Consider the following 12,093-nt stretch of genomic DNA (forward strand, 5'->3'; position numbering starts at 1 on the left):
CTGCATTAGTTTGATACCAGGCCCGTCAGAACTTCCTGTTTTGTCTGGTTTCTCTGCTCTGAATGATTCCTGCTCTGGTTTCTGCAGAGAGATGTTTGAAAGTGACATTTATGAACGTGGAGCCAAACAAAGCGATGAAATCAGCAGCAGAGCGGCGAGCGTTCAGCTGCCCGGGTCTCTGATCCGTCATGTGCGTCATCCACGTTCACTGCTTTGTTGTTGTTGAGACAAAACGTCACCGTTAACAAATGAAGAACGAGCAAATGAAGTCGTCGGATGACGGATGTCAGAGTGAATGTGACGCAGCAGGAGACTCTGCTCTGCTGCTGAGTCTCACTTTGGTCTTCACTGTTGTTGAGTTTCATCGATTCGTTTATCATTTTTAACAGTTTTTATCAAATCAAACTTTATTTATAAAGTGTTCTTCATACATAAAAGGATTTATATATAAGAGGTAAAACAGAAATCTGTCTCGATATTGAAAGTGAGAAATGTTTGTTTAAACTCTGAATGAAGGGCTCCTGGTTTGATGGTGTTCTTAGTTATTCCTCAACTCTACTATTGACTGTAAATGAGAACTGGACTCAAAACGTCCCTGAATGGTTGACCCACAACATCCAACTTTGCTGCACAATGCCGACGCCCACAGTGTCCACATGACCTCAGACTGCGTTCGCACATTGACTTAACTGGTGACTGAATAGATTTCATTTATTTGGAGCCAGAATTCAACTGTGTTCTAACTAACTTAGTCCAGTTCTTATTGACAGACGATGGTATGATCTCAGAAAAACAGCTGGGATGATTACAGATTACAAAATAAAAGAATGTGTGGTAGAACCAGAACAGAACCCAAATCTTATCTTATTACAAATCCTAAAAACAAAATAACAAAGGAAACTTATGAAACTATTTACTGTCAATCAGCAGATATTATCCTCTTTTTATTTAAACTCTTTCGGGGTAAAAATATAGTTCAGGAAATGATGTCTTCATATTAAGTTATTGTAATATCTTTGAAAACATAGGAGCACCACAAATAAATAAAGAGTGAAATCAATACAAAAGTGAGCGCTGGCTTCTGTGGTAACGAAGCAGCTCCATCAGAATCCATCAGAATCCATCAGAATCCAGAGCCTCAGAACCGACTCCAGATCAATGACTCTGAAAACTGTAAAACTTCCTCTTCTTCTGAGTACTTTAGAACATGACAAGCAGCTTAAAGTGGAGGAGGAGACAGAAAAGGAGCTGACAGGAAAGACAGGACAGACTGCAGCTCTCAGCAGAGGCAGGCTGAGCCGTTGCCACGGTAACGCTCCTCTCCTGTACAGAGTTGACTTTTTTAAGACTTGTTATGGTGACGATGATTCCAGAGATCCGTTCTTCCCTCTGGGTTGTTTTCGCTGCGCTGCAGGAACATTTTGGGGACAAACACCACTCTCCTCTTTAGGACATGAATGAATGATCTCACTTGTCTTCTGGGTGACTTCATCTGCTGGGTGTGCTGGGTGGGGGGGCTGGAGTGGTTCCTCCAGGGCAGAGGGGGGCAGAACCACTCCACTTCACTCAGGTAGATCAGGAAGGAGCAGTCGGAACCATCCACCCCGTAGAAGGCGTAGCAGGGGTCTGACGTCCACCTGGCTCGCATCCACTGATTTCAAGAAATGTCATCAATGAAAACAAAAGGAAAAAGACGATTAAAACATGTAGATATAGCAAATGTTTTTAAGATATTAAATCATAAATGGATTAGATAACATTTTAATTAGATAATTTGGTTATGGTAGAATAATAATTAAAGAATGTGTCAATATCCTCTTCAAAATCTTTACTTTATTTAACAATATGTTATTGTATGAAAATGTAATTTTTATTGGGAAAAAAAAGAAAAAAGATTGATTGTTGATTAACCTTTAAAGGGTAACTAAACACTAAATCAACTTTTTTTGGCTGTTTTTTAGGGCCATTTGTCTGTCGGTTGTTGCCAAATTACTGACAAATTAAAATAAACTTGTTTAATTCATGAAAATAGGGTCAAAAACCGTATGTGTGCTGCCCCCTACAGGTTGAAATGAGGTAGTAAAGTTGAATTTTTTGATTGGTCAACTGGTGGAAGTCTCAGAAGTTTGACGTCATCATTCTCTGAGCTCCAGTATAAAAGCCCCGCCCATCTCTGATTCTGTTATAGTCGGTTGTTAGCTTTAGCGTGGCTTGTAGCTGTTTTGCCTTCACTTGTCAAAAATCTAGTGGCTTACACAACTTTCCAGTAGACTTAGAGGTTAGGGAACAGAAGTTGAGTGCAGATGGCATTGAATCCAGAAAACTTCATCCTGGTGATGGTTTTGATGAATATTTCACTCAGGATTGTTAGTTTAATACGTTAGCCTGTACTAGCTATGATGCTAGCAGCATTTTACCGCTCTCAGACTCTGGTCTCATTCGGACCTGCAAACCCTCAGCATAGATACATATGACTGGATTGGCCCTTGCCTGGTTGCTTTTTTTCCAAATCTGGGCTAAGAATCGAGTCTGCCTCCAATTGCTCTGTTTGGTTACCCTTTAAAATGGTTTGTTTCAAGCTTTAGGTTTATTTTAGCCTTGTTTTATTTTTTTTTTTTTTTAATCTCCACCTTCACAGCTTGATCTTTGAGTTGTTTTAACACACCACTTAAACAAACTCACGTCTACTTTTCCGGGACACTCGGGAAAGCGGTTGTCTCTGGGTATTTCACACTGGCTCGTCGAGGTTCCGTCTCTCACCACTGAAGAGGGAAAAAATCATATTTAGAAGCTTCTTTGGTAAAGTTTGTCACAGACCAGAATCCATCATCTTTTGTCTCAGCTGGTTCTCACTTAAACTGCTCACTGATGTTCTTTTGGTGATTCTAGTTCATAAATTGACCAAATTACCACACGACGCATCCTCATCGAGCAATCTCCAGAGTAACTCTTCTCTCCTGTGCCCCACCAGGGCTTCAAAGGATAAGTACTACATTACTAGTTCATAAAAGGGCCACGTATGTTGGCATAGATAACACACAATCTCCAAGTGGCCAATCAGAGATGTTTTTGGGGTCGGAGGAGGAGCTCATTGCCCGTCTATGAGACCTGGACTGAGTGAGTGACGTCATCCATTGAAAACGGTTTACCTCTGGCTACAACCATCCAATGAATTCAGATGGTTCTTTTTTGTAAGGTGCATGTTGGAGCCAGATGTCATCAGTAAGCAGTGATTGGACCAAGTCAGGCTAAGTTAGCGTTTCTAGGCAACTACTCTAGCCATTCAGAAGTGAGCTTGTTGGAAGACCACACCCCTACCACTTGAGCGCAGGCTACACAAAGGTTTTAATGTTGAGCATGTGGGCTAGCAGGCTCCACCTACTTTTATTGAGGAATCCGATTGGTCATTTTTTTTACCCTAATATTATATAATATTAATACTATTATAACTGAGTATTAGATGTTTTCTCTATAAAGGTCTATGTTGTTTTCGCTTCTTGAAACCACTTCCTGTTTGGAACGCCAGGGGGAGGAGTCACTCAGCCCAAATTTCATTAAAAAAAACATGGATGCAGAGAAAAGTTCAAAGCAGGACTGTGAAGGAGGATCTCCTCGCTCCATCAGGGCACCCCAGCCTGTGTATCTCAGCTACAAACAGATCCTGATGGTATCATCACATCACTGCTTCATTATCAGCTTTAGAAGCTTTATCTCCTCAATATGACTCTAATGTGAATATTTATCGCCTAGCAAAGATAAGCTCTGGAACGGCAATCCGTCACCGTAATATTATCTACCGGCTCATTAAGCCGCATACGCTGCTCGTCAGAGCTCCTTTCAAATTAAAAGCCTCATTCTTCAAATCAATTAATTCTCACATAAGTTGTCTGGTTCGGAGCTGAGGTCAGACTGTCCTCCAGAATCCGTCCAGGTTTTCTCTGCCCATCCTCACTCATAAGCAGGAGCTCCGCGGCGCTCATTAATCCAGAGCGCCATCATATCCGCTGTGCTGAGGGCGCCAGCGAGACTGAACGTCTTCTCATGCTTTAATTGCTTCAGTAACTTAGTTAAAGGTTTGTGATGTCAAGAGGACGGAGGAGCCGCTTCATTTTCTCTTTTCTTCTCGTTCTCCGTCTTATCTCTCTCAGGTTCCGTCGGTTTCCATTAGCCTAATGAAAAGGCGACATTTCTCCACACAAGTCTTCCCCGGGGCGTCTCCGCTCCTCCTCCCCACTGAAATCATGCACAGAGCTGTCTACAAATATGATTACAGCAGCAACAATCGGAAATGTGGTCATTTAAGCAGATAAAGCTCCACTCGTGTCCCTGCGAGTCGATCCATAAAAGCCTCGTCAGGCCTGGGAGGAGGGAACTTTTAATCATGTCATCTCCGGCTCCATTTCCTCTCGCCTGACAACAAGACAAATAAACTGCTGCTGAGCACTTTGATGATAACGTCTGCCAGCACTGCGGTGCTGCGGTTTGATTAGAGAAAACAATGTTTTCATTTTGGCGTCAATTTCACTTTCTCCCTTTAGAGAGGAAGACGCAGCGCTCATTTACTCCTAAGAATCACAGCTGAGGAAAACACGGCGGGGTTTTCATCAGAAATGAAGCTGTAGCTTCAATCTTTAGAGATTTTGAGATATCAAAAGATGCTTTCAGAATAAGACTTCTCCAAGTCTAGTGGAACAGCTCAGCGTCCTAACAGGGAATTCTTGGATTGTTTCTTCATTTGTGCACAAAACGAGATTTGGATTTATGACAGGAAGTGATTTGTTTCAGCAGCTTCTCTCTGGGATGTTTGTCTCTTCATTTACACCTGAGGATTTTCTCTGAGTCACCAGAAGTTCAGCTTCAGCATCAGCTGGAAATGTGATTAAAACACGACTCATAAACAGTTTCCAATTAAACTATAGGATATATGACCATAGGAGCCAAAATGAAGATTCTTCCCAGATTCAGAACTTGAATTTGATCTGATCCAATCCGGATTACATAACTACGCTAAACTGTAAAATAAAATAACTAAGTAGGGATGGGGTTACATAAGTTCACTTCTTCCCGCTCATTTTCAAGCAAACAATCAACCTCTACTTGACTTGAATACATTATTAAAATGTTTAAATGAATAAAAAGTGACATAAGTGTTTATCTGTGTTTGTTTTCTATTTTCTAATCAATGATTTCATTATTTCTGTCATGAGTTTGAATTTTTGTGTTTTGTAATGCATCTTCTACAACCAACCAACCAACCAGCCAATCATTTAGATGTTTTTGTTTACTTTGTAGTTTTGCATGTTTTACCTGTTTTTAGTCGATCATTTAATCCCACCTGGGAAAAAAAGTTTGATTATCTTAGATTTGATCTTGGGCTGTTCTATTTCTATTGATCGCTAACATTTGGTTTATTTATGCCACCGCTTTATTTTGAAATCACATTTTTCTGCTCACAGTTAAGGGATCTCAATGCATACAGAGCCATCATCTTTCTCCCTAAATATTTCTGCCAATGAAAATAAATAACGCAAAACAACTGAACAGATTCATTACAGACGTTGAACTGAACCCATCAGCTCCTTAAGAAGCTTCGACAGGACAGTCGCCTCTACAGAATCAAATGTTAAACACATATTTCTTAAACTTCTATCTCATTAGCATGATCCAAACTCTCCCTAAAAAGACATTTGATAGAACTTGTTTGATGTTTCCTGCCCTGTAGTTCATCATCATTCCACTAGGGGCAGCAGGAGGGATTTTTCTACTCTTTTCAAGATGGCTGCTTCCATGAGATCTCAAAATGATGACGGAGTATCAGGATCACCCTAAAAGATGAATAAGTATGAGAATAAAGACCTGCAATTATAAGAAGTCAACATTTTACGAGTACAACACTGTAAAACTAAACGAAAAAGGAAAATATTTCACAAAAAGAAGTTGTAAAATTATGAGAAAAAAGGAAAAAATAGAATAAAAAGTTATATTTATGATTGTAAAAGTTTTAATTTTAGGTGGTTTTGAAAATGAAGCTGTAACATTTACAGCTGATTCAGTGGAATCATCAGTAACAGAAATTCAATGTTGGGCTGTACTTGAGACATCTTTGAAGCCAAATGCAACATTTCATAATAAAAATAAAAAAGCCAGATTTTTTTTTCCCTACAAAATTGCGTCTTTTCGAAACAAAGATTCATGACTTTATTCTTGTACGTTTTTTTTTTTTCAAATTTGGACAGCTTGAACTTTTTCTCATAATTGTATTTATTTATTTCTATAGCGGCCGAATCACTCCATCGTACAAAAACACTTTTGATTAGAAAGGATTTGCTCATTATAGGGTAACTCATCTCAAGGATATTGGAAGAATTCAAAATGAGTTGATAATTAATTCTTTATAATGCAGTTTGGCCATGTTTAACATGTGTTAATCAAATAAGAGACAGTGGGTAAATAATGTGCTTTTTTCCCCAAACACTCCTGTCAAGATTTTTGCAACTTAAACTAACAATGTGGTGAACAAAAACTTAAAAAAAATAATCCAATGGATCATTATTGACATTATCTATATCTCATTAAAAATGTATGTAGCAATTTTTTACGGATTTCATCAAACAGTTTAAAAAGCATCTAGATTTTATATATATATATATATATATAAATTTAATTTTCTGTCAGTTTTGGATGTATTTTTGGATGTTTAAACACACAGTTTCTTTCTTTTTTTTTTTTTTTTTAATCACAGACAAAAAAACAAAAAAAAATGTTTCTTTTTAACTTTTGCTACTTAACAGAACTTTTATTCACAACTGAAATCTAAAAAAATAGATTTTTTTTCCCCATAACTGTAGAGAAATGAAAGAACTTTGTTTGTATTGGAACTAAATGTATTTTCTCTTCTGATTTTATTGAGATATTTAACAGAATTCCTGCATTTAAAAGCATCTATTTGGTCTTACTTTGATCTTTACGCCTGATGTTTGGCGTTTGTCTGTAATCTTTTTGCTTTTTCAACAAATGGGAAAAGGAAACTAATTATAAAATCAAATTATGCTAGAATAGAACAAACTCTGATGCAGCATTTCCAAAAGCAATAAGATATTTAAACGCTAAAACTGCACGGCAGACGGGAAACGTCTGAAATGAAGGATTGTATCTGTAGTTGAGTGTGATACGTTGGTTCTGGGATAAACGTGAGCTTGAATGTTATTGTGTGGATTTAATAAAAGGCTGAATAGTAAGTGAAGCTGCAGATTCTCTGTATTTGACCCAACACTCTGAAGCAGCAGCACTGATGGATGAACTCAGGACACTTTGGTGGGTTTTATCTCTCGGTCTGACCCTCGGAGTCTTCCAGCGTCTGATGGAGGAATCCTGCAGACTCAGTGTGAAGGCAGACGCTTTCCATCACTAATATGGCTGCCAGGAGCAGAGCTCTGAGACAACATTCTTCAAAGGTGCAGGTTACAATCTGACAGAAGACCATTGAGTTATTTCTGAAACAAGACTTAACCCTTCAATGTTGGATCTTTAGCTTCAGTGTTTACATTCTTTCAACTAGCATAACTCTTCAATCATTTTCACATTTCGTACAATTCTACTGCTGCCACAATTATTTTAATAGTCGACTAATCACTGATTATTTTTTCTGATTTGTTGACTAATCAGGTTGTGGGCAAACTGGATGTAAACCAAATCTTAACCATCATAAGCTTAAAACCAACTAAAACTAGTGATATAGCATTACTGAGATAATGGTAGTATGAATGCTGTTGGTTGCTAACATTGATAGCTAAAAACGCTGAAGCTAATAGCTAAAAATGCTGAAGCTAATAGCTGGAAACGTTAAAGTTAATATCTGAAATCGCTGAAGCTGATGCCAACTAAAATACACGTTAAATGCCAAATTAGCCAGAAATATTAGCTAAACTCCAAAATAGCCTAAAAAGCAAATAAATAAATGAACGAAATAATAAAAATAATAATCCTAAATTAGCCAAAATTAGCTAGCATGTAGCTGAAATATTAACTAAACTCCAAATTAGCATAAAAAGCTGAAAAAAACAGCCCGGTCCACCTGATTATCTACACAAACCTGTTTAACCTGATCGATGTCGAAAGATACAAGTTTACATCAAACCACTTCAGCTCTAAAATGACCTTCATTTAGCTTCTACATAAAAACAGAAACATGTGATTTATTTAAAAAGCTGAAAATAAATTCAAGTTTCAAGGTGTTAACCACATCTCTGTTCTCTTTATTCCATCACTTTCTTTTGATTCTTTTTTCCCAGCAAAGATAAATGTTTTAAATGTAGATTAGAGCTTCAGAGGGAAGTCTTGAATTTTATTTTAATTTAAAGTTTTAAACACAACGTGAATGTTCACCTCTGGTTTGCACCATGCTGTTCTGCAGGATTTGCTCCACCCTGACGGCCATGTTGGAGACGTTCTGGGCGATCGCCTGGATCCTCTCCACCAGGCCAGCCGGTTGAAACCTGCAAACACAAATCCAGAATCAAGCCTAGAAAACAATAGAAACTGAAGCTAAACAGAAAAAGCTTCGTCTGTTTCCATCAGAGTGGACCATCTTCTTCTCAGACGTCTGCTCTGTGAATCTTCCCATTTCAGCTCCGTTTACGTCCACTGGTGGTTTTTTTTACATGATTTTTCTCCTCATTCATGAATCTGTTTCTGTTTTCCCAGTTCCAGACGTCCTTTCTCCATCCACATGTACTTTCATTTCCATCTTTTCTCTCACAGCAGAAGTGTTGTTGGTGGGAAACACCGATTGGTCGACACTTGGTTGGAGCGTGAAATAGAAATTGACCTCCAGTGATAAAAGCGCTTCCTCTCTGGGGTGACAGACTCCCCATTCACACCCAGAATGTGGGGGGGGGGGTTTGTTTCTGCCTCCATCCGTGTGTGTTGATAAAAGCTTCTCAGACATCAAATGCACATTACTTTATATCATATGACTTCTACGTCAGAGTTAGACTGAATTCAATTGAACTAAATCATTTTTTATCGCTGAAATATTACAATGATTAAAATTAGGACATATTTAAACTCTGAAACATGAATGGTTGATTTGGGAAATATTCGTCACCTGGCCCCATGAATTATTGCCTTTATACATTTCAGTTGGTTTCACTTTTTTTGGACACAACATGTGAAATATGTCTCCAAATTAAAGTGAATCAGGTCCTTGAATTTGAACTTTATTTTGAAATTTCTATATTTTTTTCACATTAGCCCCAAAAATATTTCATGAAATAGGTAAATAAATGTTGTTTTATTTTTTATTATTAAACTACTATACCATCCTAATTTTTATAATAGAGTACTTGAATTATTTGTAGACAAAAAAAAAAAGTGAAATCTAAGATGTACAAGGAATGAGTTCAACGTTGTTACATCGTCAAACCATACACAGACATGTTCTGATCAATGAAATCAAATAATTTACAAGAAAAACAACCCCTTATAATGTGCATTTAGAGCCAATTTAAAAACGTTTTTTTTTTCTATGACAAATTAAAAACCGACTTGGATAAAAAATGTATTTTTGGTGTTTTTAACATGTTTATGTGGGATTTTTCAGATGATGGAGGACAAAGATAAAATAAATGAGCATTTCTGAGTATTTTTTTATTGTAATCAGTAGCACATAAAAAATACTGTTTGAAAAAACTCTTATTTGTGGAGTAAAATACGCTGGGCGGGCCTCGAGCTTCCTGCTCCGAGCTCTCAGTAACAGCGTTGTCTGAAAACATCGATTCAGTCAAATACAGTGATGGGTTACTTATATGATATGATATATACGTTGATAAAATGCTGGAGAGGCAATATTTTATGAATTATTTATGAGCCAAAATTCCATATTTCAAGAGTTCAGCGTCTTACTTTTGTTTTCCACTTAAACCCCCAACCACTAGATGGCAGCACCGCACACTGAGCCTCTTTGAGCAGCTCCACCACAACAACACTCGGGCTGTCCGATCTCCTTCACTACTCACTATAAAGAGCCTTCATCATTCTCTAGTGTTGTCCGAATGTACGATTCCAAAATCGAGTGCACTAGAAATTTCCCAGAAGTCTTTGTGAAAACTAGCGTGCATCGATGCTACATTAGTGAATATGGACCACAATGCAATGCGGTTGAACATAAACATGCTTGAATGAGTTTTTTTAAATAAACCATCCACATTTTCATCATCAGAACAGAAATAGACATTTGTTATACAGTATGTATCGTATCGCATGTATTTCACGACATGTACTGTAACATCCCGCCCACAATCACTGTCTGATCAACTCCTGCTGCTCTGCAGAAACTATGTAATAAAAAAATGACAGTTTTTTGTTTCTTCTTTTTTTTCAAATTTTAGCTAGAAATGGTCTAATCATAATAAAAAAACCATAGGGAAAGCTTTGAAAATAAATCAAAAGATGATCAGAGTGGAACTTGTGAGGACGATTGATGGACATGAAGTGGAAGATCAAGTTTTAGAGCTGCTGTAGCAGAAGATCAGTCCTCTTTATGATCGCACTTTGTTAAACTAAAGACATCTGCAGACAGACCACCATCCATCACTGAGAAAACTACAGATTATTAAAGCTGAAATAACAAAACAGAAACTTCACAGCACTCAGTGTTATCATCTGTTCTGTAAACAGGTTTTACTCAAATGTTCCACAGAACAGTTTAAGATCCAGATATCAGTCTGTTGTACAGACGTCAGATTTATTTGTTAGCTACTAAACAACAGAAGGTCTCAGCGTTTGAAATGTGAGCACATTTAGACATCAATGGAAACGTCCGTTCTAATCTGTGATGAGTGGATGGATGAGCAGGATAGTGTGAAAGAATGATGACGGACAGGAGAAATGTCGAAAACGCGTCCATGAAACGAACTCTGCAGGCAGCACTTTTCTGTCAGAATAAAGAGTAAAAACACCAGCGGAGTCTGCAGGCGTCATAATCTCTGCAGCCATTTCATTTACAACAGCCAATAGAATCATTGTCAAGTCAAGTCAAGTCAAGTCAAGTAGGCTTTTATTTGTCAAATATGCTGAGTACAGGGCATACAAAGCACAGATGAAATTTCTTCCTCTCTTCTCCCTTTGTGCAAACAGCAACACTAATTACAGTAATAATAATAATAATATTAAGAATAAAAAAGAAGAATGTAAATATAAAAGTATAATGTACAAAATTTACAGAATTTTCAGTATTGTAGTGCAAAGGCTATGTAGATAAATTATGTTTAAAGTGACAGTGTTCTTCAGATGCAGGCATGAATGTTCTCCTTTTGTCTTTAGCTTGTAGCAGCAGGGGGTGGGGGCAGAGAGGGGAGGGCTGGGAGGGAGTTGTTTAGGTCAGAATGAAAAATATGCTAAAATATGACAAAAGTGTTTAGATTAGACCTCAGAACCTGAATGATTCGCATTAAAGAAGCCACATAAAGGTCTTTAAAAGTATAATCCCGTAGAAATGGTCTGAACTTCAGCCCATTTTCTGTCAGCAGGAGGACTTTTTAGAGAAACGCTCACATAAGTCTAATAGCAGAGATTGATCTGTTGGTAAACTGCTGCAGCACTTGTGCTGACCCGGCACCTCGGCGACGCTCTGATCGATAAACAAGAGGGCAGAATCTGGCAACGACTGGCCGCCGGCCCGACACTCTCAGAAAAACCTTCACGGCGCCATTAAGGAGAAATTCACCTGGGCGGCTCAGAGGAGGAACTGATGACTCCAAAAACACATCCACGCTGTCTACCTGCAGCACCGGTCCATCTGTCTCACCAAGAGCAGCTCTTCACCATCACAGAAAACAGTTACAGAAAGAGAGTCAAACGTCTGACTGACTTCCCTCCACGACCCAATCGAGAAATGTCTGATGGTTTTCTGACATCACATGAAAACACAGTTCAGCTCATGGTGCCAAATATAAAAGAGCAGGTTTGTCCAATGAAAAGAGAAGGTTAGAAGAAGGTTAAGCAGTCCTTCAAAGTAATAGTTACTGTGATTTCATCTTTCAGTACTGTCTTTGGTTTTTGTCATTCTAGATCAGGGGGGGGGGGCAAACTCAA

At 38.2% G+C, this 12,093-nt stretch overlaps 2 protein-coding genes across 6 annotated transcripts in view; one reads left to right on the plus strand and one right to left on the minus strand.

Annotated features, from left to right (window-relative positions):
• LOC112157183 (B-cell receptor CD22) overlaps positions 1–12,093 on the plus strand; it is an 821,740-nt gene that overhangs the window by 555,823 nt on the left and 253,824 nt on the right. The window lies entirely within an intron of this gene.
• LOC112157180 (alpha-1,6-mannosylglycoprotein 6-beta-N-acetylglucosaminyltransferase B) overlaps positions 1–12,093 on the minus strand; it is a 186,345-nt gene that overhangs the window by 103,546 nt on the left and 70,706 nt on the right. For all 3 annotated transcript variants that reach the window (XM_024289781.2, XM_024289780.2, XM_024289779.2), the window contains exons 4-6: positions 8,386–8,495; positions 2,683–2,762; positions 1,472–1,651 (exon numbers count right to left, since the gene is read on the minus strand). In XM_024289781.2, coding sequence (XP_024145549.1) covers positions 1,472–1,651; positions 2,683–2,762; positions 8,386–8,495 — 370 coding nt within the window. The remainder of the gene's footprint in view (positions 1–1,471; positions 1,652–2,682; positions 2,763–8,385; positions 8,496–12,093) is intronic.

Source organism: Oryzias melastigma, linkage group LG1, assembly GCF_002922805.2.
Source record: "Oryzias melastigma strain HK-1 linkage group LG1, ASM292280v2, whole genome shotgun sequence".
In the NCBI taxonomy this organism is placed as follows: domain Eukaryota; kingdom Metazoa; phylum Chordata; class Actinopteri; order Beloniformes; family Adrianichthyidae; genus Oryzias; species Oryzias melastigma.